General features: G+C 46.2%; 1 protein-coding gene across 3 annotated transcripts in view; it reads left to right on the top strand.

Moving 5' to 3' along the window:
* LOC146019783 (interferon-induced very large GTPase 1-like) overlaps nt 1-21236 on the top strand; it is a 46980-nt gene extending 25744 nt beyond the window's left edge. For all 3 annotated transcript variants that reach the window (XM_083152339.1, XM_083152338.1, XM_083152337.1), the window contains 2 exons: nt 878-1192; nt 15932-21236. In XM_083152339.1, coding sequence (XP_083008465.1) covers nt 878-1192; nt 15932-20646 — 5030 coding nt within the window. In that variant the 3' untranslated portion in view covers nt 20647-21236. The remainder of the gene's footprint in view (nt 1-877; nt 1193-15931) is intronic.
* Nucleotides 21237-23213: the final 1977 nt, after the last annotated feature.

Below are 23213 nucleotides of genomic sequence, written 5' to 3'. Positions count from 1 at the left end.
AATCCTAACCATCCCCGTCATCATCCTAACCCCCCATCCCATAGCCTAACCCCCCCCCCTTCTGCAAGCTAACCATTACCTCTCCCTTCCACAGCCCCCCTCTCTTGCAGCCTAGCTCTAACCACGGCCTCTTACATCCTAACCCCCTCCCAATGCCTAACCCCAAAGCCCCTGCAGCCTAACCCACCCCTTCTGCAGCTTAACCCTAACCCTCCTGAAGCCTAACCCTAACCCCACGTAGTCTAACACCAACCCTCCCTGTAATGCTTGACCCTACCCCTCCATTCGGAAGCCTAGCCCTAACCCCGCCTTTCAAAGCAATAACACCCCCCCCCCCTGCAGCCTAACCCCTCTCCCTGCGCTATACAGACTACTCCCAGAAAGATGCTTTTGTGATCATAACAGATGGTATCAGAAATGGTAAAGTGATGGGTGGCTGAAGTGAATGCACAAAAAGACTGACTTTTGTAATCCACAGAAATTGTACTTGCCATAGTATCAATCCACGATGGTGTTGTGTAAAGAATCACCAGTGGTATTACAAAGGGCAAAGATGTAGGAAGTGGGCATATCACAATTGTCAAATTGAGACGCAGGCTTCTACACCAGGGGAAGGTTGATGCCAGCATTGCATTCTATCCCAGCTGCATCTCCTGGAAAAGATGCAAGAGCGGACATAGCAGCGTCCACCTCTGACTCAAATTTTTCACACTAAGCCATTAATATAAATATGAGAGAATAATCACACACTGTACACACTACAAATGACAATTAATATCTTCTCTTTATCACCCTAATTTATTACACACAGGTACTGTAAATCATTCTGTAATCGTGGTGTAAACAGCCTAATCGTGGTGTTTATCCTTATTTTCAGACTGTGACCCTCAGAAAACATTGGTTCCCATCAGAGAACCTTCACAGACTGTTCAACGGCTAAAATGGAAGTTAATGGAAGTGTTTGAGGAGAATGTGGATGGTTTGTGTGAGGAGCTGGACTCTCTCCACCTCATTACCCACCAGGAGTACATAGATCAGTACAAGGCTGAGACCCCAGCAGAGAGAGCTGAGAAGCTGATAGACATTATACTACAGAAGGGAGAACCGGCCTGTGAGACGTTCCTCCACCATCTGGAGAACATGGTGCTCAGGTTCCCAGCGTTGGCTGATGTGTCCCAACACTTACCGGAAAGTGAGTAAATTCTATCCCCACAAACATATGTGCATTACATACATAATGGTACTTCATTTTATAATTTTATTATTTTATTTTAATTTGCTGGGAATTTTCTCTGAAAACTCAGCTTCTGTGGGCAAGCCAAGATGCTAATGAGCACATTATAGCCAAGGCTGTCTGCAGAGGTCAATGGAAGTCTCTTGCTTTTTCCTTTTGTGACAAAGATTACAAATGTACACAGGCTCTCAGATGACGACTTGGTATTTTTTTCTTATCAGCAGGTACAGCATAGCAGGTGACATTCACATACAGTTTGTATCACAGGCAGTAGTATACAAGCATAGCAGACTCCTAACAGGCTCCAGTGGTCCCTAATCTAATCCACACCCTTGGCCTATCACTCGGGTAGATAGTCCACCATCAAGAGCAAGGATACTCTTCCATGGGATGCCTTAAATCAGGACATCCCAGGTGCTGCTGATTACACCTGGGATTCTGCTTGGGGTCATGGTACTTCCCCACCCTTCTTTTAATAGATCTAGAATTCCTCTGTGCTGTCTCCCATAGAGGAGCTCAATAGAACTAAACCCTGTAGATGATTGGGGTAATTCTCTGACCGCAAACATCAAGTGAGGTAGAAGCAGATTCCAATCTTGTTTTTCTTGAGACACTGCCCTCTTTATCATTTGCTTAAGGGTTTTATTAAATCTTTCTACAAGGCCATCTGTTTGTGGGTGGTACACTGAGGTGGTAATCATGTCTACTATTAGCAACCGGCATAAATCCTTCATGAGACTAGACACAAAAGGGGTACCTTGGTCCAAATAGGGCAGGAGTATAGCCTCGGGGTACCTTGTAGCATAATCAACTACCACCAATATGTATTGGTGCCCTCAAGCATATTTTTTCACTGGCACTATCAGATCCATACTAATTCACTCAAAGGACATGGAAATGACAGGGAGGGGTACCAGTGGAGCCCTAATCTCTGGCCGTGGGGCTGTCCTCTGGTACACCTGGTATTCCTCTTAAAGAACCTTAGCTGGATGCATTGGAGTGTTTTCTTGTCCCCAGATGGCCACCCCACAAATGCATATGTGTGGCTTCTAATACCAACTGCTCCAGTTTTTGGGGAACTAAGAGCTGATCTACCCTTTTCCCTTATACAGTAGCAACACGATAAAGCAAATAATTTTTCAAAACAAAGTAATGTACACCCTCTGATGGTAAAGCATCAATTACCCTGCCATTAATTACTTGAACAGTCTGAAAGGCGTGTACCAAATTGCTATCATTACATTGATCTCTCCCAAAGTCCTGTATTGATATCTTTTTGCCAAATGGGTTCCATTTGGCCTCAGACTGTCTCTTGGGGTGGTTCAGGACTGGCAGCATCTCTCCTGGATGCCAAACTTTGGTAGTCTCTGGCCCATGAGTTGCATTAGTGGCTGACAATTTGTTGGTGTCATGCCAGGTAACCAGCTCCTGCAACAATGGAAAGTCATGGCCCAAAATCAGTGGGTAAGGTGGTCTGGAGGTCACCGCTGCTACCACCTTTAATGACTGACCTTGAACAGTCAGAGGTAAGTAGACACGTGGGCACTCCTCCACATCACCATGGTTGCACAGCACCCTGACAGGAGGCTGGACCTTGTCAGCTCCTGAAGTAACCACATTGGCAGCAACAATGGTGAGTTCACTGTCTGTATCCATCAGGGCCCAGATCTCTTGGCCTTCCAACTGCACCAGCACCCAGAACAGGGAGGACTCTGCTTGGGATACACCAACAGCTGCCATGCTGACCAACGGCCGAGCTATTTTCCCCGCACTACATTCCATTGGCTCTCCTTGTTTCAGGAAGTCCCACCGCACATGACAAGGCTCGCCGCATTCAAAGCACATCAAGGGAGGTGGAGCCATTGGTTTAACCACTGGGGCCCGAGTTTTGGGCTTCGGTATTGGCACATATCCTGACCTGGCTTTATACAGCTTTTCCAGCATCAGGTGCCACTCAGTCAACACCGCCAACTCTTCAATGCCTGGGGGTCCATCAGAAGGGCCCACTGCTGCACCGAGCGGTCTAACACCTGCATAGCCTGGTCCAGTGCGACTATCCCCACAATCCTAACTGCTGAGTTTTTATCTGGCCGCAACCAGGCCTTTGTCAGCTCAGCTTGTTTGGCCAGATGAACCAGGGAGGCTCAGAGCCCTCCAGCTGCCAGTCATGGAACTCCTGGGCTTTCTGGGCCCTGTCACTCAAATCCTATCCAGTATTGCCTTCTTCAGGCTAGGATAGGTACGTGCCACAGCCACAGTCCTATCCACATAGGCTCGCTGTGCCTCTCCTGTTAAACAGGGAGCCAGCCTGTAAAAGCATTCCTCTGCAGGCCATCTCAACTGCGTTGTCGTGCACTCAAATGTGCAAAGGAATGCCTCTATATCATCAGCTGGGGTGAGTCTCGGTAGCCTTTCTCGCTATGGCTCACCTTTTTTTTAGCACTTTTAACTCTTCCTGCAACATTTGAATTTTTTGCTTCCGAACGGCAGCCATGTCAGTTAACCTTTTTAGTATTTCCTCCATATTGCTCTGCTCTACCCCTTTAAGGGCCAACCTAGGAGGTTTTACTTAATGTGCCAGGCTTATCAAACAGGCCCATCAGATACCATCCTGCTTTGCTGGCTACTTAACACCAGCAACAGTTTATAATGTGATGGCCCTTTAAGGCTACAAGCACAAGGAATAACCAGAGAAGAGGAATAAACTTGCAGTTTATACTGATATGTCATCCAGGCTCATGCGGTACCATGTCCTGCTGAGATGGATGCTCACATTCTTCACCAATTGTGACAAGGTGTAAGGACTCTGAAAGGGTACTGCCAAACCTGACCCCTAACTCTGTTGCCTCTCCTCGCGGTTGACAGACATGTGCGGTGCTAGGCTTCACCTGTAACCACCCCGGCTGTAAGGGCGAATTAGGTCCGCCCAAACTCCGCTGCAGTCAGGTCTTAGGAGGGACAATGTGTCCGCCAAGGCGAGAAGAGTGCAACAGGAAAAGTTGACTAAAGGGACACAAAAGATGGGGTACCCCTAGAGTCTACCCAAATGTGGGTGCAACAATGCACTAAGGTGGTATATACAAAATAAAACTCCAGACTCTTGCACAGGGTAGGAATGACACCTAGAAGGCAAACCTGACCCCTTATTGTGAGCTGCTGCAACAATGCAGAGATGGTACCATATAATAAATTATAAAAGAAGCCACTTCAGGGGAAGCCCCTGAATTATCTGTAAAGATGGTGACACTGCAGACAGATCTCAGGGGACTGCAGCGCAGGCAGACAGGACCGCTGACTGTGACCAGGAACACAGATTGTGTACCACAATTCAGGCTTGGGACTCAGGACGTTCAGCAGGGGTGCTTAGCTGAAGTACACCGGACCGTAGCAGTATCCCAACTAGGCTGAGACAAAGGGCCTTATTCGAGTTCACTCTTTCTGACAAAATCCTTCTTAGATAGACAAAACCATGTGCACTGCAGGGGGGCAGATGTAACAGATGTGCAGATCTAATTAGATTTGGGTGGGGTTTTACTTCAAAGTGAGATCTATATTGCAGTGTAAAAATAAAGCAACCAGTATTTACCCTGCAAAGAATCACCAAAAAATCACCAAATCTATTTCTATCTGCACATGTTACATCTGCCCCCCCTGCAGTGCACATGGTTTTGTCCATCTAAGAAGGATTTTGTCAGAAAGAGTGAACTCGAATAAGGCCTAAGGCTAGCAAGAACTCCCCTGGAAAATAGGAGCTATAACTGGCGATGAGGTACAAGCCAGGATGCATATGATATCCAGCCCAGCAAGGACAACGAGATCACACTTGTGCATAAATTATCCACAGACGACTGGGCTGAAATGGCACAGGCTCACCACTGGAGGCCACCAGAGAGTAAATTACCAACACAGGCTGAAAATGACACATAACAATCAAGACAGATATGAGTCATTCATAATGACTCCTAACAGTACCCCCCCTTGAGGAGGGGTCAATGGACCCCAATACCAGGTTCTCCACTACATGGATAACTCCAAAACCCTGGCATGTGGGTCCAAACAAAACAAACATGAAAAACAGAAACAGAAACAAGCTGCGGCTGAAGGTGGCCATAGGACACAACAAGACCAGACAAGTGCATATGACAAGCAGGGCAAAGGCAAAAGGTCACTGCTTATTTTTCTTTTTATACTTTTCTTCCCCTGTGCCTGCTTGGAGACACCAGGAAAGGAAGAGATCTCTGGCTCAAAATAATCTTCAAAAAATATAGGTCGAGCAACCAGATGATTCTTCCCTTTCATACCTGAATGCTCAGACACATTGGGAATCTCCTCAGCTTCAGAATATGAGAAAAGACCATAGATCGGTTCCATTCTCCTAGGAATTGAAACTTTAGGAGAGTTCCTGTAGGGAGAAGACAGTTGAGCATATACAGCGGCAATAGCTATAGGCTGTGCCTTTTGCACTGACTGGCTTGAGTGGTACACTGGCACCAGTGACCTCACTTGAGGCTGTAACTTTAAAGACCCCTTTAGGGGTTATGGTCTTCAGCATCTCATCTAGGACTGTGAGCCATTCTGAGGCAGTGGCCCTCGGGACCTCGGTAGAGGCAGTGGCCCTCGGGACCTCAGCAGAGGCAGTGGCCCTCGGGACCTCAGCAGAGGCAGTGGCCCTCGGGACCTCAGCAGAGGCAGTGGCCCTCGGGACCTCAGCAGAGGCAGTGGCCCTCGGGACCTCAGCAGAGGCAGTGGCCCTCGGGACCTCTGAGCACACACTTGGGGCTACAAACTGAGACTGTGGGCCCCCACTTGGGGCTACAAACTGAGACTGTGGAACCCCCACTTGGGGCTACAAACAGACTGTGGACCCCCACTCGGGGGTAAACTGAGACTGTGCCCCCCACTCGGGGCTACAAACTGAGACTGTGGGCGCCCACTCGGGGCTACAAACTGAGTCTGTGGGCCCCCACTTCGGGCTACAAACTGAGACTATGTGCCCCCACTCAGGACTGCGGCCTTTGGGCCCCACTCCGGGTTGTGGCCTTTGACTCACTTGGTGGGCCCTGAGCATTCCAATCAGCCGACGGACCCCCGGTGTCAGACTAACCCAGCGGACACCCGGCGTCAGACTCACCCAGCGAACCCCCGGCATCAGACTCGCCCAGCGAACCCCCGGCACCTGAGTCGCACGGCAGGCCCCTGGCACCTGAGTCGCACGGCGAGCCCCTGGCACCTGAGTCGCACGGCGGGACCCTGGCACCTGAGTCGCACAGGGTGCCCCTGGCACCTGAGTCAAACGACAGGCCCACGGCACCTGAGTCACACGGTGGATCCCCGGCATCGGACTTGCATGGCGGACCCCGAGCAACACAATCGTCAGATGGGCCTCGAACATCGCAATTGACCGGCGGGTCCACGGCATCGGATTCGCCTGTGGGGACCGGGACACTGGGTACCAATCCTGGACCCCAAACATCGGAGGCAACTCCGGGACCCCCAACATCGGAAGCAACTCTGGGACCCCCAACATCGGAAGCAACTGCGGGACCCCCAACATCGGAAGCAACTCTGGGACCCTCAACATCGTAAGCGATGCCACTAAGCATCCCACCTGGGCCTATCACCTGGGCTTTCCCCTTAAGGGTTTGCAACTCTTATTTTACAGGATAAGAAATCACAGTATGTGAGGAGTACCTCCTCTGTTGATTCCTGAACCTAAAATGAGGCTTCTTAGTCCCCGAACCCCATCATTAATCAGAGAGCTTTTAATGGGTGATTCAGCAGCCAGTTCCTTTGCCATAGTGGAGACAGGCATACCTGACTCGACTTGGCCAGAGGAAACAACTTGTCGCCACCACCAGGATTGCGCAATTCACAAGCCTGTAGATAGTGGCCTGAATCTCCACAATATTAGCATAGATCTAAGTTTATACGCCGCTGACGCTCCTCCAGAGAAAGCTTCGGCCATAGAACACTTGTATGCTTTTCCTGGGCCTCCGGGTCTGAGAACTCGCAGACTACAAACTTTTTAGACAGGGTCTCATTATGGGCTGAATGAACTCCAATGACCTCTGGGAGGATCAGGAAAATCTTGGTTAGCAGTTTTTGCAGCTGCAGTAGGGACTGCTGCAAAACATCTAACCGCCCAGGATTAAAGAGCCGCTAATGACTCTTGCATGGCCTGCATGGGAGAGCCATGCAAGGTCACAAACCAAACAACTACAGAAAGACAGACTATGACAAGACAATCAACGGAAAGACAAAAAACTGGACTGGACTGAGAGGACTGAACTCAGCTCCAGAACTTCTTTGTTGGCCAGTTATAATATAAGGGCCAGCAGAGGCGGAACCGGACCTGCCCTCTGACTGTTGCCCCGGACCAGTGTCAGTGAACAGGAACACGGATTGTGTAGCACAATTCAGGCTTGGGGCTCAGGATGTTCAGCAGGGGTGCTTAGCTGGAGTACATCGGACTGTAGCAGGATCCCAACTAGGCGGAGACAAAGCTAGCAAGAACTCCCCTGGAAAATAGGAGCTCAGACCAACAGACTAGCACACAGGACTGGAAACTGGGAGCTATAACTGGCGATGAGGTACAAGCCAGGATGCCTTATAAACGGCTCAGGTAATAAACACAGCTGTGATCTCCAGCCCAGCAAGGATAACGAGATCACACTTGTGCATAAATTATCCACAGACGGCAGGGCTGAAATAGCACAGGCTCACCAGTGGAGGCCGCCAGAGAGTCGATTACCAACACAGACTGAAAATGACACATAACAATCAAGACAGATATGAGTCATTCATAATGACTCCTAACACAAGGATCACACAGGGTCTCAGATGACGACTTGGTAGTTTATTCTCATCAGCAGGTACAGCATAGCAGGTGACATTCACATACAGTTTGTATAGCAGGCAGTAGCATACAGGCAGAGCAGACTCCTAAAAGGCTCCAATGGTCCCTAGTCTAACCCTCACCCCCGGCCTATCACTCGGGTAGATAGTCCACCATCGAGAGCAAGGAGACTATGTTCTGGGAAGCCTTATACAGAGTTTAAAGGTTGACAGGGTCTAAAGGTCTACATGAAAAAGGTTGACATGCATTTTTTAACTACATTTTCAGTCTACATCGTTATTTCATGCCTTACCATCCACTAGGGCCTGAAGCATGGCAAGTGCAATGAGCCATGAGAGGGGACTCGGTACACTTAAACAGTGTCCATGTCTACCTGTGTCGACATAGACACCCTAAAAACATTAAAAACTCATGTTGACCTTTGGACCATGTTGACGTTTTACCTGTCGACTTTTTTCATGTTGACATTTTTCATGTTGACCTTTTAACTTTGTCGACATTTTACTTGTCGGCCTTTAGAACCTGTCGACATTGTGACTGTCGACCATTAGTGGTCGACCATATGACGGTCTATCATGAGTCAGTCTATGATTTATACCATAACCCACTAACCTGCTGATGGACCTGAGGACAGTCTCCCAGTAGTCATGCTGCAGCTATGCCTCTCTTCCTGTGATTGAGTTAGGACTACTGTACGTACTGTGATTATACTCCTGTAAGTCAGGACCTACAGAGGGAAGATCCTTCTTCAGTAGCTGCTTCAATAGAAATGTTTTTCTTAGGTAAAATAAGCATTGCCATCTTGGGCTTACTTAATATTACATTGGTGGGCTTTTCACTGAGAGACAGCAGTCATTTCACACAGACATACCTCCCAACAGTACCGGTTTTTAGGGACGGTCCCGCCCCCCGCCCGGGACCGGCAGTGTCCCACCGTGGGGAAGGGGAAGGGGGGGCAGTTGGAAGTCCCCCCCCAGCCTGAAGGAATAGACGCACAGATACTTCTTCTTCAGTGTTACATCAAAATGATATATGGTCATAGTGAGCAACCTGTAGCGTGGCATTTTGTGCAAGGAGCCAATAGCCTCACCTCACTAAAGTATAGGAGGATTGATTTTGTACCTGATAATATTAGAGAAAGGGATCGAGCTCTGCGCCTATAATTCAGGCTAGATCGATGAGCTTGGTTATATATATATATAATAGATATGCATCATAATTCAGCTCTAATTCTTATCGCATTTTGCCTTATTGTTTGTATTTATTTAGATTATGTGCATATTATCACTTATGTTGTTTATTAGCTATTTTGACTTATTCTATTTCACTATTGCTGCTTTATTGTTCTTGTATATAGCAACTTTATTTATAACATTGTATGATCCGAGTAGGATGCGTCCTCTCGTGACAGGTGCAATGATGATGTCACCCACGTTTGATTTCACTGGGAGGTTACTCCAGGTGTGTAATGAAGCACCAGACACCTAGGTATTTAAGGATATTGAATTGCTGTGTTGTGTGAGCCTGATGACAATGCCACACTGAGCATTGAAACGTTGCTGTGATTAATACTGACTTTCCTTTAGACCAGGCCAGGGCAATTGCGGCCCTCCAGATGTTGATGAACTACACATCCCAGGATCCTTTGCATTAGTTTTTCTATGTGGCCATGCTGAAACTGATGCAAGGCATGCTGGGATGTGTAGTTCATCAACATCTGGTGGGCCGCAATTGCCCAGCCCTGCTTTAGACGGAGTGCTGCTTATTTATGGTCGTATACAACAATAGATTAGCTGCCAATTCTCAACTCCTCTTATACCTCATAAAAATACTATTTTTATAATGGAAAGACACATCTCTTTCCTGAGTAGTGAGAAAGAGGTTCAGGAATGAGCTCTGCCTGTATTATGGGAAGCCAGGACACCTTCTGCCCAGTGGCGTAGCTAGAAATTTTTCTCCCCCCTGCCAAAAAAATTCCGGCGCCCCAGGCAGCAGTGAGCACTGAGCTAGTCCCGCTCCGTGCATATTTAATGAGCTGGAACCCATCACAGTGCATATTTAATGTGCGGGTACCCGCCCTGTGCATATGTAATGAGCAGGACCCACTCATCAGATATGTAAAGGGCAGGACCAGCTCAGCGCTCACTGCTGCCTGGGTCACCTGTCAGTTCAGTCAGCGGTGCCCACCACAGACTCCGCTGGGGCCGCTCCCCCAAGCCGCCGCAGGGTCTGCCACATATGTAGCTATGCCACTCCTTCTGCCCAAAATATTCAGGAAATGAGAAAAAGCCTAACTAATCTTCAGGTCAATGCATCCCAAAAGATGATACCCTGTCACAGTTTTCAATTTTACCCCTTGAGTGGTGGGATTTGTTGGGGCAGGACAAACCTACCAGGGCAGGTTTGTCCTGCCCCAGCAATACTCACCACTCAAGGGCAGCAGCCAGTCCCGACTCCCCCCTCCTGTTGCTCCCCCCGTTCCTGACCTCCGCCCTCCTGCAATCTTACAGCGGAGCGCCCCACCGCCATTCGCACTGCAGCAGTGACCAGTGGTAGGCCATGCTTGGGGAGGTTACGGGCTGCTTGGGGGGGGGGGGGGAACTCGGGTGCCTGAACTCCTGAATGCTCCCGAGTCCCCCTGAGCTGCCCTGAGCCTGCCATCTGGTCACTGATGCAGTGCTAATGGCAGTGGGAGGAGTGGCAGAGGAGCTCCGACGTGCGATCGCCAGAGCGCGGAGGTCAGGAAGGAGTGACTGGAGGGTGGGGGGAGCAACGGGAGGGTGCCGCTAGATGTGGTGCACCAGTGGTGCAGCTGAGCCTGAAAAATTTCCGGCCATACCACTGAAGTGGTTAATTCTCCTTTCAGAGCAAATATGAACCTTGTCACAGCACAGATAGCTAAAGAGTTTTGATTCCTACCATGTCATTGCAGTCTCCTCTCAGTAACTGGAGTAGATGCACTGGCGTAACTAAGCTACCGCAGCCCCCGCCATGGCGGGGAGGCGCAGAGTAACTATGGGCGCCTGGGGGGCTGCGGTGCTATAGTTACCCGCTGCGCTGCTGCCCGGCCGCATCTGCGGTCACTGCCCGTCACTCGCTCCCGGCGCCGGCTCCTGCTGATAATGAAAAGTGACACTTAGAAAATGGCTGCCCCCGTATTGCAGACAGTTTTGGCAGCCATTTTCTAAGAGTCACTTTTCATTATCAGCAGGAGCCGGCGCCGAGAGCGAGTGACGGGACAGTGACGCAGATGCGGCCGGGCAGCAGCGCAGCGGGTAACTATAGGGATTCGGGACTATCTCTAGCAGGAAGGTGGGACTGGGAGGAGGCGTGCGGGCACCGCAATCTGCTGCCGCCGCCGCACCGGGCACAGTGAGCGTCTCCCCTGGAGGACATGCCGACACAGAGGGACAGCACCATGTCCCAGCTGGTAGATCACTCCCACCAGGTCCGAGTCAAGGCATACTTCAAAGGGTGAGTAGCTGCACTAGGGCAATCCCATCTCTGCCCCACTTCCTGAGTGGGCTTAGCGTATTATTAACAGTTTTAATATTACAGTATGGGGGGGGGGGGGCGCCGAAAAAATTTGGCGGGGGGGCGCAAAATTTATAGTTACGCCACTGAGTAGATGGGAGCTAAATTCCTTCTGCTACTATTCATCATCAGACCTAATGTTTAATCTTGCAGGTTGGTGTTCTCCATAAGGAGCTAATGTCCTTCATTTTCATATAAAGGCTATACATTTTTGGGCCTTCCCTGGCAATGCTTACACACTGCCATCTTTGTTTGGAGTAAATCCTACACACTATAATGTGATATAGCAGTTAAATAAGAAAACATCTCTTATTTGCTTATATTGAGACCTAGACATATGTTTCACCCTATGCTGCGGCGTAACTGTAGCACCGCAGCCCCCGCCACCGCGGGGAAGGCGCTGTGCATGTGGGGGCGCCGGGGGCTGTGGTGCTATAGTTACACCCCCCCCCCCAATCCCCTGCAGACTTACCTATCTCGCTGGTCCCGGTGGCTCCGTTCTTCTGCTGAGGACCACCACAAAATGGCCGCCCCCATATAGCACACAGTTCTGCTCTATGGGGGCGGCCATATTCTGGTGGTCCTCAGTAGAAGAACGGAGCCGCCGGGACCAGCGCGATAGGTAAGGCTGCGGGGGATTGGGGGGTTTTGCATGGGGGGCGGTGGGTGGCGCCCAAAACGTAGCTATGCCACTGACCCTATGGCTTAGTCAAACCTCAGGTAGATACAATTGTGATACAGTAGGTGCATTTAAGATTGTATTTGTTATTTTATAAAAGGTTTGAAGTTGTCAGTAGCGCACGCAGGGGGGGTTTCTGAGTACCCAGAAACCCCTTCAGGAGTCTAAGGACCCTAGCCTGAAAGCTGAGGGTCCCCTCTTTCCATGGATATAAGAATTTTAAAAATCGGCCTGTGGGAACCGGAGATAACTGACTTCAAAGCAGTGGTCCCCATCCAAGCCTGTTAATTGCTATTCCCAGTCAGATATTTCAGGTTATGTCTGACTTGGAGTTTTGCTGAGGCTATATTCCAAAAGGTGGGACTCTCCCCCTTTGATGGACACTAGTAGCTTGTCTCTACTTTTCCCAGAACCAGAGATATCAGCCTTCCAGCAGCTGGTTACTGCTCCAGCTCCACACACCTGGTATGTAGTTTTATATACTCGTTGGCAGATTGCTCTGCCTCCTGAACTCTGATCCCCTAGTACCCAATAGAATTTGGTAGGTGGGATTCTCTAGTTTTATTTCCATTAAAATCTAAGAAATCTATTTCTGGGAACTGGAGATATCTGCAGTCAAGCAAGCTGTCCTCCCACCAGAAAATTATGAATAATTATCCCACTCCACTATACACAGGGGCTGGCTGGCAACTTTTAGCCTGGGGGGCAAGTCCAGAGCACTGGCCCATAAGTAACAGCGCCTTGTTATTGTTAAATGAAGGTTTTTCGTTTAAAAAATATGTATTAATAAGATTAGGCCTGGAGTTGATTATACCCCCTGCATAACCCCCCCCCCCCCCCATAATAACACCACAGACTGCTCCCCTGCATAAAATTAAATGACACCACAGACTGCCCTGTATTAAAAGAACAGGACACTTCAGGCTGCTCCCACTGTATCATTATTACCAGGACACCACACCCTGCTCCCACTGTATCATTATTACCAGGACACCACAGGCTGCCCCCCCCTGTATAATAATTACCAGAACACCATAGACTGCTCCCCCTGTATAATTAATACCAGGGCATCACAGGCTGCTCTCCCCCCTGATATAAGAGGGAGGACCCCCCTGATATAAGATGGAAACCCCCCTGATATAAGAGGGAGACCATCTGGATATAAGATGGAGGCCCCCCTGATATAAGAGGGAGACCCCCCTGATATAAGAGGGAGACCCCCCTGATATAAGAGGGAGACCCCCCGTTTATCTGGCACCTTGTCCAGTGTATGAGAGCCCAGACATTGCCCAGGATTTCCTGACGAGCAAATGTACAATGAGCACCTGTTACTGACACTTATTATTGCTAAATTATTCAAGTTCCCCTCGGTCAACGTGATACAGGAGGGTGTCATCTTACCCTCTACACAAAGGCGTACAACAATTGACAACAGCACAAAGTGTATGCCACACATCCAACACTGTCATGACAACACCTGCATGAATGGACGGTACTCCACAGCCAAGGAGTTACAATGTGATGAGGGCCCAGAGGTTCGGGTGCCCCTGTATCACTACTATCAGAGATCGATATATATAGATATATATATATATAGATTATATACACACACACACACACACACACATACAGTTTGCACTCAGGATAAATAACATCTGCTCCAGGTGTCCTTGCCATATGAGGATAGATAGACCAATGGGACACTGTCGGTGACCAGGTCGGCACTCCGGAGACTTACAGCAAAAATAAAGACACTACACCCCAGTCGGTGTGGTCCACGCTGACTGGGGTGTAGTGTCTTTATTTCTGCTGTAAGTCTCCGAAGTGCCGGCCTGGTCACCGACAGTGTCCCATTGATATTGATATAGATATATATATATATATATATATATATATATATATATCTCTATCTATATCTATAGATAGATATATATATCTATCTATCACCTACCAGGTTCCCAGCTGTAATTAATGTCAGCTGGCAGCTGGCCCCTCACCTGGTCTCCAGCAGCTTGGGGGGTTAATGATAACATCACAGGAACCTATTCGTGGACCCTCCTCATTAGCCTCAGGATCCAGAGGCTATTGCAGGGTTAAGTAGCTATCAACTATTAAACACAACAGACTGGGCCAGCATGCTGGGATTTGTTGTGCCGCAGTATCTGGACCGCCCACCCAAACCTGTCAGAGCCCTGGTTTATTTATGGGCACTGTCTGATAGTGTTTAGCAGCCCAGGGGTATACACAGCACTGTACTAAGGCAGCATACAGATAGTGTAGTGGATAGTTGTAACAGTCCCTGCACCAAGGAGCTTACACTCTAGTGGCACTACAGAAGACCAGAACCCGGGGTACAATATTCTGGTGCCAACAAGGTTTGCAATCTAGTAGTACAACACAAAGGCATGACCCAAGATTACACATTACACTGAAATGTCTCCTGCCCACAGAGCTTACAATCCATCTCGCTAGCTGGAGGCAGGGGGAGCACTGAGGCCACTATGCAGTGAGTACAGGCACTTTCCTGGAGGGAGATCAGCAGCCGGCAGGCAGTGCCCCCATATATCCCCCTCCCCAGCTAAGCTTAACCAGTGTAGCTTCATTAAAGTGTTTAATCTCCTTGATCTCCAGACCCCCAATAAATGTCACCTTGCTGTCGCAGGAACTGTCAATGCCTTTTAAAGTTTTGCCATGCTCCGTCAGTGCTGCTCTGCTGCGGCTCCCTCCGTCCTCCGAGTAATAGTATCTGACCTCCGACCCAGCCTCCCTAGACACACGTGTGGGCGCCGGCATCAGCGTCTGTCACACTAAATCACAGTGCCAAAACTCAAGACGAAACAAATGTAATACAGGCGGCCGGCCCTGCATATTTATGCCTGGACACATGTCCTCATGCAGGAGGCCGGCGGCCATGTTCCTGTAGCCGCGGTGCCGCGGAGTGGATGAGGTAACATATAAGGCGGCCCGCAACAATACATGTTAGAGCAGCCCGGGGGGCACATGGCATCCTGCCCCCCGGCCCAGCCCGCCCCTGACTATACACCCCTCCTCTGCATATTAAACATACTCTACCACCCTGGAAGTTATGTATCAGGGCCCCTTCATTCAGCCCAATGCCCCCTTCTCCCACTCCATCTCCCACCATCTGTACAGTAAAGGGGTAATTAGTGGAAATTACTGATCCAGGCCCTACATGCTGAGCTGTTAATATAATACCCCCTACCACCCGCAGGACATCAAAGCTTCCCCCACCCCTACTGCTGGAGGATCGGTAGGGGCCCCAATACATTGCATTGCATGTATATATATTTATTATTCTTTTTTATAAATTTGGTCTATCTATAATACTTTAACTGACCCGGCATATACTGGGTCACCTAAGTGTCCATCTCCGTGCTTTGCTCTGCCCCTCTGGAAACCCCCTTCTGAAAACCCTGCGTTTGCCCCTGGTTGTCACTATGTAATTGACAATGTATAAGTAATTGTCTATAGGGCTAATAAAAAAGACACTGCACTGTATTTGAAAATATGGAGGTACATTTATTTAACTAAAGAATTGATAAACAAATATGTTTTTTTTTTTAAATAAAAATTTAATATATAAAATGGAATTATTATTTTTTTGCAGACAAAGTAAAGATGTTTAAGAAATTTCTGGAGAATGTAAATATACAACACCCAACTGTGTCAAAGCTGACCCTGAGAGATGTTCTAGAGATTGGGTCAGAGAACCTGGATGATGCTCAGCCTCAGAACATAACAGATATTCCCTGGAACTTTCTAAGGAAGATCATGGCCCTGAACAGAACTGCAATAAACACTCAGTTAGATAAACTCCCAACTAAGCTGGGACCAAATGACAATGAAAATGAGTTTGACCTATCAGTGTGTGAAACGGAGGATGATATGTCTTCATATATCCACCCCCTGGACGTGGTGTGCGCTGTCCTGCATTGCTCAGAGAGTTTTCTACAGCAAGAGATTGTTTCAAAAATGTCCATGTGCCAGTTTGCTGTCCCTCTGCTGCTCCCTGCTGGTGGTGGCCCAGAGTGCACCTTCATGCTGTGGGCAATGAGGGACATTGTGAAGAGATGGAGACCTCAATCATTGGCTGACAGTAAAGGGTTCAAAGAAGAGAACGTTGTGGATATTTCCATGCCGGTCTTCTCCTTTGTAAAACTGGGGGGAAAAAAACTTTCCAAATCTAAAATCCTGAACCAAATTCTGAATCCACCACAACAACATCACAACTTCTTCATATATAAAGATATGGAAGGAGGAAACATTGATAGGAAAATATCTGATGGACTTGTGGAAATGTCCTGGTATTTTCCTTGCGGTAAGTCTGATGTCTTCCCAGAGCCCATTGCAGTGACCAACCTACGCGGTGACCTGGCGTCCAACTGGGAACAGTTCACGTTTCTGACACGAGTCTCCTCGGCTGTGTTTGTGTTTGTTGAGGATATTAGTGAGAGAGAATTCAGGCTGTTATCCACCTGTAGTAACACTGAGACCCAGTATTATCTCATCCTTACTCCAAGACCCGGGAATAAAGTAACTACAGAGACAGCAAAGCACATAAACAGTCTGATGCCCAAGTTAAACATTACCAAAACAAATATCATTATCAAGAGCAGCACAGCTAACTATGCAGCATTTGTTAAACAAATACAAAACACCATCCAGCGCCTTTTGATTAATTGTCGCCAAAAAAGTTTGGTTAATATAAAAGATGAGATCCATGGAGATTATATCTGTGTAGATGAGAACACGACTGCATTTCAGAAGGCACAAGTTTCTGCCACGAACATTACTTCTGTAATAAGCGATGTCGAAAAGTACAAGAAAGAAACTCTGAAGTTACAGGGAGATCTGTGGAAACAATTGTCAAAAATAGAAAAAGAACTTTGCAGAATGACGAAGCAAGGCGGAAAAGATACACAGATATATAGAAGTGAGCTTATACAGCAACAAAAGTCCCTGCACAAGGAACAGAACCAACATGATATTTCTAATGGCATCTCATTATTTATTAATGAAATTACCCATTTGTCTCAAGCAGAAAAACATTATTTCTTGAAATGGATGAAATTTGAGCTGGATTCAGTTGCCAGAATTAATATTTCTACCCTGCAGTCTGAGTACAAGGAGAAATGTAACAATAAATCAAATAATGTAGAACAACTAAAGAAATTGGATCAGAAAATCTCCGACAGCTCATTAGGAATTGAACATTTCCTACGTGAGCTGGGGCAGGTCTATGAGGCTGAATGTGCAATGGTTAAAGAGAGATTAAATGCTAATATGGAAAAACAATTTACAAAACTCCCAGGAATCGCTGCTGATCTTCTGCTGGACGGGTTCCCATTGGAGCTGATTGATGGAGATGCCTCCAACATCCCCATGCAGTGGATAACTGATGTCCTGACAGAGCTGGACACCAAGACAGGAGGACACTGCAGAATGAGAGTAATAACTGTGCTCGGAGTACAGAGTACGGGGAAATCCACCCTTCTGAACACCATGTTTGGGCTACAGTTCCCGGTGGCCAGTGGACGATGCACACGAGGAGCCTTCATGACCCTTATTAAGGTGAAAGAGACCTTCCAGGAGGATCTGGGCTGTGACTTCATTCTGGTGATTGACACAGAAGGTCTAAAAGCTCCTGAGTTGGCTTCTCTGGAGGACAGTTATGAGCATGACAATGAGTTGGCCACACTAGTGGTTGGGCTGAGTGATATCACCATCATCAATATGGCCATGGAAAACACTGCAGAGATGAAAGATATTTTGCAGATTGTGGTCCATGCATTTCTTAGGATGAAAGAAATTGGGAAGAAACCCAACTGTCAGTTTGTACATCAGAACGTGAGTGATGTATCCGCTCATCAGAAGAACATGAGAGACAGGAAGAAGCTTCTGGAACAATTAAATGAAATGACAAAAGTTGCAGCAAACATGGAGAAGAAAATTGGAATTACATCTTTCAGTGATTTGATGGACTATGACTTAGAGAGACACAATTGGTACATTCCTGGACTGTGGCAGGGGGTCCCACCGATGGCTCCAGTAAATTTTGGCTACAGTGAGAATGTTCATGAACTAAAAAAGTATTTAGTTAAATTCCTGCAGTCACATGACTCTGATCACAAGCAATGCCGGATCCCTGAGTTTATTACATGGATAACAAGTCTGTGGAGCGCAGTTAAACATGAGAAGTTTATCTTCAGCTTTAGGAACAGTCTTGTAGCTGAAGCCTATAACAAACTGGCTGCACAATACTCTCTCTGGGAATGGGGATTCACCAAATCCATCCACAGCTGGGTGACCAGCACAGAGACCAGTATTAGGAATCAGCCTGCTGATAGACTGGACACAGAAACCTGCACTCAGTATAGGAACAGTCTCCAACAGCTGCTACATGATGAAGAAACAAAAATGTCGGAATTACTGGGAAAATACTTTGACGACAAAACTGACAATGTTCATCTCATCGAGAGATACAGAGAAGACTTTTTCATGAGTGTAAGGTTCTTAAGAAAAGATCTAGAAAGGAACGCGCTCAGTAAGGTCAATGAAGCTGTTTCTATTCGGAAAGGGAAATTTAAGATTCAGAATATCCAGAACACGTCTCAGAAACTCATTGAAGCAAAAATCACAGATCTCCTGAGACGCTGCAGAGAGAGGAACTGTGAGCTGGGGGACATGGAAGTGAAACAAGAATTTGAGGACATGTGGGAGCAAACACTCTCCGACTTACAGTTGGAAGAATTACCGAAACAAGACGTTGGCCAATCCATGCTTCGCCTGCTGAGAAAGGACATGACTGCAAAAAGTGGTGACATAAATGAAGAACTTTCTAAAGTAATAACTTTAATTAATTATAGACAAAGAACATTTCAAATGAATGAAAAGTACATGAATGATTTTTGGCTTAAACAAAAATTTGACAAATTTTGGCATAGAACAGAAAATCATGACAAGGTTGTTGATCTTGCTACATCCTTGTTAGCTATATCTGACAAATATGTTATAGAGAAAGTAGCATCCCCTGAAGACTACAATGAGACTTACTGTCAGGAATTATTACTCAAGATCAATGAAGAACTCAAGGAAAGAAATTCAAAACATGAGCATTTCTCCCCCCAGTTTGAGCTGGACATTAAGCTTATCATCTTTGGGAGAGCATCTCAGAAATTCCAGAAGATGCATGACACATATATCCGAGAAAATGACCCAATGATCTGCCTAGAAAAGTTAAAACCTCAATATTTATCCACATTTGAGAGTATATTTCAGGAGAAAGATGAGTGTCGGAACAGAGCCAAGAAATTCTGTGAGCTCTGCTTGAAACCAGCGTTATATGACTATGTACTGAGGCATCTCGGGGAGGAAATCATGGATGAGATATTGCACAGTCCTGATCATATATTTAGCAACAGAAGTAGGTTTCAGAGAGCTCTGTTGGAGGATCTGCTGGAAGAAAACTTGTTCCAAAACTACATCCAATACATTAATTCCTATGAGATATTTTTAAGAGACTGGATATTTAAGTACATTGCAGAAAAATACCAGAGTCCATCAGCTGTGACTCATCTACAGGTAAAGTGTTTGCAAGTTATCACTACAAAAATACAAGACATCCTCAAAAGTGAAGAACGTTTAACTACAGACAGCATTTCAGATTTTTTACAGCAATTTTGCGAATTACTGACAGAAGAATTAGTTATTTCTCAGAATGAGATGCAAGTGGTCACTTTCCACAATACAGCAGATGTTGGGCAGTTCTCTGAGGACATTCTGTCCTATCTCCCCACAACAGAGGAAGAGATCCTGTCTGAGCTGGAATCATTAGATATTGAGACTCTACTATCCAGGGTCTCACTGAAGCCTCAGGATGAGCTGTGTAAGAAGGTGATTGGGTGTGGACAGCAGTGTCCATTCTGTAAAGTCCCCTGTGAGAATGCAGGGGGTGATCACAATGAACATTCTGCATCTGTCCACAGACCAAAAGGATTGGGAAGGTACAGGTGGTCAGAAAGCAAGACACTGGTCACTGACATATGTTCTACGGCTGTTGTATCAAATGTTCGATTTAGAAATTCGGACACAAATGGAGACTATCACCCGTACAAAGAGTATCGTACTTATTACCCAGACTGGGCCATCCAACCCGATGCCAGCATCAATTCCTCAGATTACTGGAAATATATTTTTGCTCAGTTCAACAAACAATTTGCTAAAGAATATGAAGCAGAGCCGGCGGATTTACCGAAGGATTGGAAGAAAATAACAAAAGAACAAGCTGTAGAAAGTCTAGAGGCAGCATTTAGCATTAAGTGAGAATACAAAGGATATATTGGTTTAATCATTCAAACCATGAACATAACTAGACATCGCTTGGACACATATGAACAATCAAACTAGAAATGTACTATGATAGTCCAGTCAAATGCAATATACTGTATATAAGCCCCTATCCTAAAAAAATCCCTGTAAATATTATTTCCATTTGTCTTTGAGTCGCCAATATCCCTGGCTCTGTTCATGCAAAGATACAAAACAGGGTAAACAATGTATCGTAATAACATATAGGCATAACTGCATGTGTAGGCATAAACTACTTACAGTATATTATTAGCTGAGATAGCGAACCTCGGAGAAGGGAAGAAACAATAGAAGGGCCCTGCTCGTGAAAAGCTTACATTCTCAAAGTTAACAGCCCCAAGTGATGTCCAGCACCTGTGTGTGTGTGTATATTATTTAAAAGCACATTTTATTTCTACCTATAAAGCAATTACATAAATAAATGAAAAGGTAATTTGCATATTCTCCACCTTCTCCAGGCTTCATAGACTTTTTAAGCCTTTCAAGTCGCACTGTCTTGAAATCTATGTCCCCATCCTTCAACCTACTCGGGGCCAGATGTATCAAGCTTCAAAAAGTGATAAAATGGAGAGTGATAAACAAGCAGCCAATCAGCTGCTAACTGCCATGTTACAGACTGGGTTTGAAAATGACAGTTAGGAGCTGATCGGCTGGTTGTTTATTACTCTCCACTTTATCACTTTTCGAAGCTTGATACATCTGGCCCTCAGTAACAGGACGTGGTGGCTTTTATTTTCACACTGTGGCAAAGGTAGACATCTTACTAGCGGTTTCCAGCTGCGATGCAAGAGTTCTACTGAAACATGCGGCCCCACAACTAGAAAGCAGGCATATATCTCCTGGAGGAAACGGATCAGGATGGTTATGGTTAGTGCTTTCAAATTGCACTGTATTACATTAAAGATATTCTACTGTGTTCTACGGCCCTCTGGTCGCAGAATTTAACAGCCAGGAGAGTCTTATCCAGGAAGTGATCACGATCAGATAGGGTTGGGCTACATTTGATATGAGAATCATGTGATTCCAAATATCCTCATGCGATTGGAGATAAGTAAAGTGCCCGCTCCTTTTTGGAACACCATTATAGTTCCGCCTCTTTAAGCTTTTCAACATGTCATGCACTTAAAATGTTTGTTTATGATTAAACAAATAAATAAATCATGTTTATATCACGAAACAGGTGCAATTTTGAGTATTTTTTTTTTTTAAAAACTTGCAAAATTATGCATTTGCATAGTGGGAGCCATGTGAAATGTGGATGCAATATTATTTTTACTGTTTAGTGTTTAATTTTGAACTCCTATTAAATAATGAGGGGATTTGCACATACAGTAAGTTTCATCAAGCAAATTTGCTAGCAATCTTGCTATTACTGCCCCCAAATGGCAGCAGAATGATGTCACAGACCCATACTGCACATGACAGGGCCAGCACATGCACAAAGTACCAAACATCACTACATTGCAGCATTTGCCCCAGATCCACCCAGACCTGAATTAGGCCCAACGTGCAGTTTAATCACCCGTACTGTGGTTTGATGTATCCAAAGCTGTGCGGTCATACATTCTATACAAACAATAAGAATAATCTGATGAGCAACTTCTCCACTGGTCCAAGTCACCACTCTTTTAACTACTTGATAAAAGATCCCCTAAATTGCATAATAATAATAATAATAATAATAATAATAATAATAACTAAAATTAAGAATTAATTATATTGATGAAGAGTAGAATAAAAATGGGGGCTAATTATTTTTTTAAACTTGGATATACTGTAGAATGAGAGATAGCTTTGTCCACTCCATGTATTTACCTGGTATTTGTATTAGTAAAATCCTTTATTTTTATTGCACCAAAAGGGTTCCACAGTGCCTAGTAAAGTGAAAAACAACTGAGCAAAACAAGAAAACTTCTAGTACAAGACTATGTAGGAGAAGTACAGTACATGGTATATACACATTGCTGCATCGTCAGGGGACAGGACACTGATATAAGCCAAGGGCTAGGTGCTGTTTAAAGGAGTATGGAGTAGAAGATATTCTTTGTAAGAGAGGGAAATGCAAATGAGGGGAGAGAGACCTGCTCATGAGAGCTTACATCCTATTGCAGTTCATTCCGGATTAGTGCACCTTTTCCACCACCACTCAAAATTCTAATTGAGTCAGTCATTTATCAATGTTTTTATTGTCTTGGGTAAAATACTTCCCAATTAAACCCAGGGGTTAAAGTGAGGGAAAATGGGGTGGAACTGAGTTCCACCACCTCTAATGAGATTTTAACCTCCACATTGGCCCTGCACAGTAATTGTCACAGAAAAGCATTCTAGTTTGCAGGCGGATGCCAAAGCTCCTACCACTGGCCCTGTCTCTGCCTAATTGGGGGAGGGGTTTAATTAGGTGGCATAGAGAAATTAGTTCCCCCACCTCTGCATGACCACTTTAAGCCCTGCTTAAACCTTAATGACCCATTGCATGTTTCCAGTATATCCCAGTGATGACACTGGTAAAGTAGATACTGTAA

Source organism: Crinia signifera, chromosome 7 (genome assembly GCF_055691185.1).
Source record: "Crinia signifera chromosome 7, ASM5569118v1, whole genome shotgun sequence".
Classification (NCBI taxonomy): Eukaryota; Metazoa; Chordata; class Amphibia; order Anura; family Myobatrachidae; genus Crinia; species Crinia signifera.
Note: the sequence above shows the minus strand (reverse complement) of the source record. Positions and strands in the feature narration are given on the sequence as shown.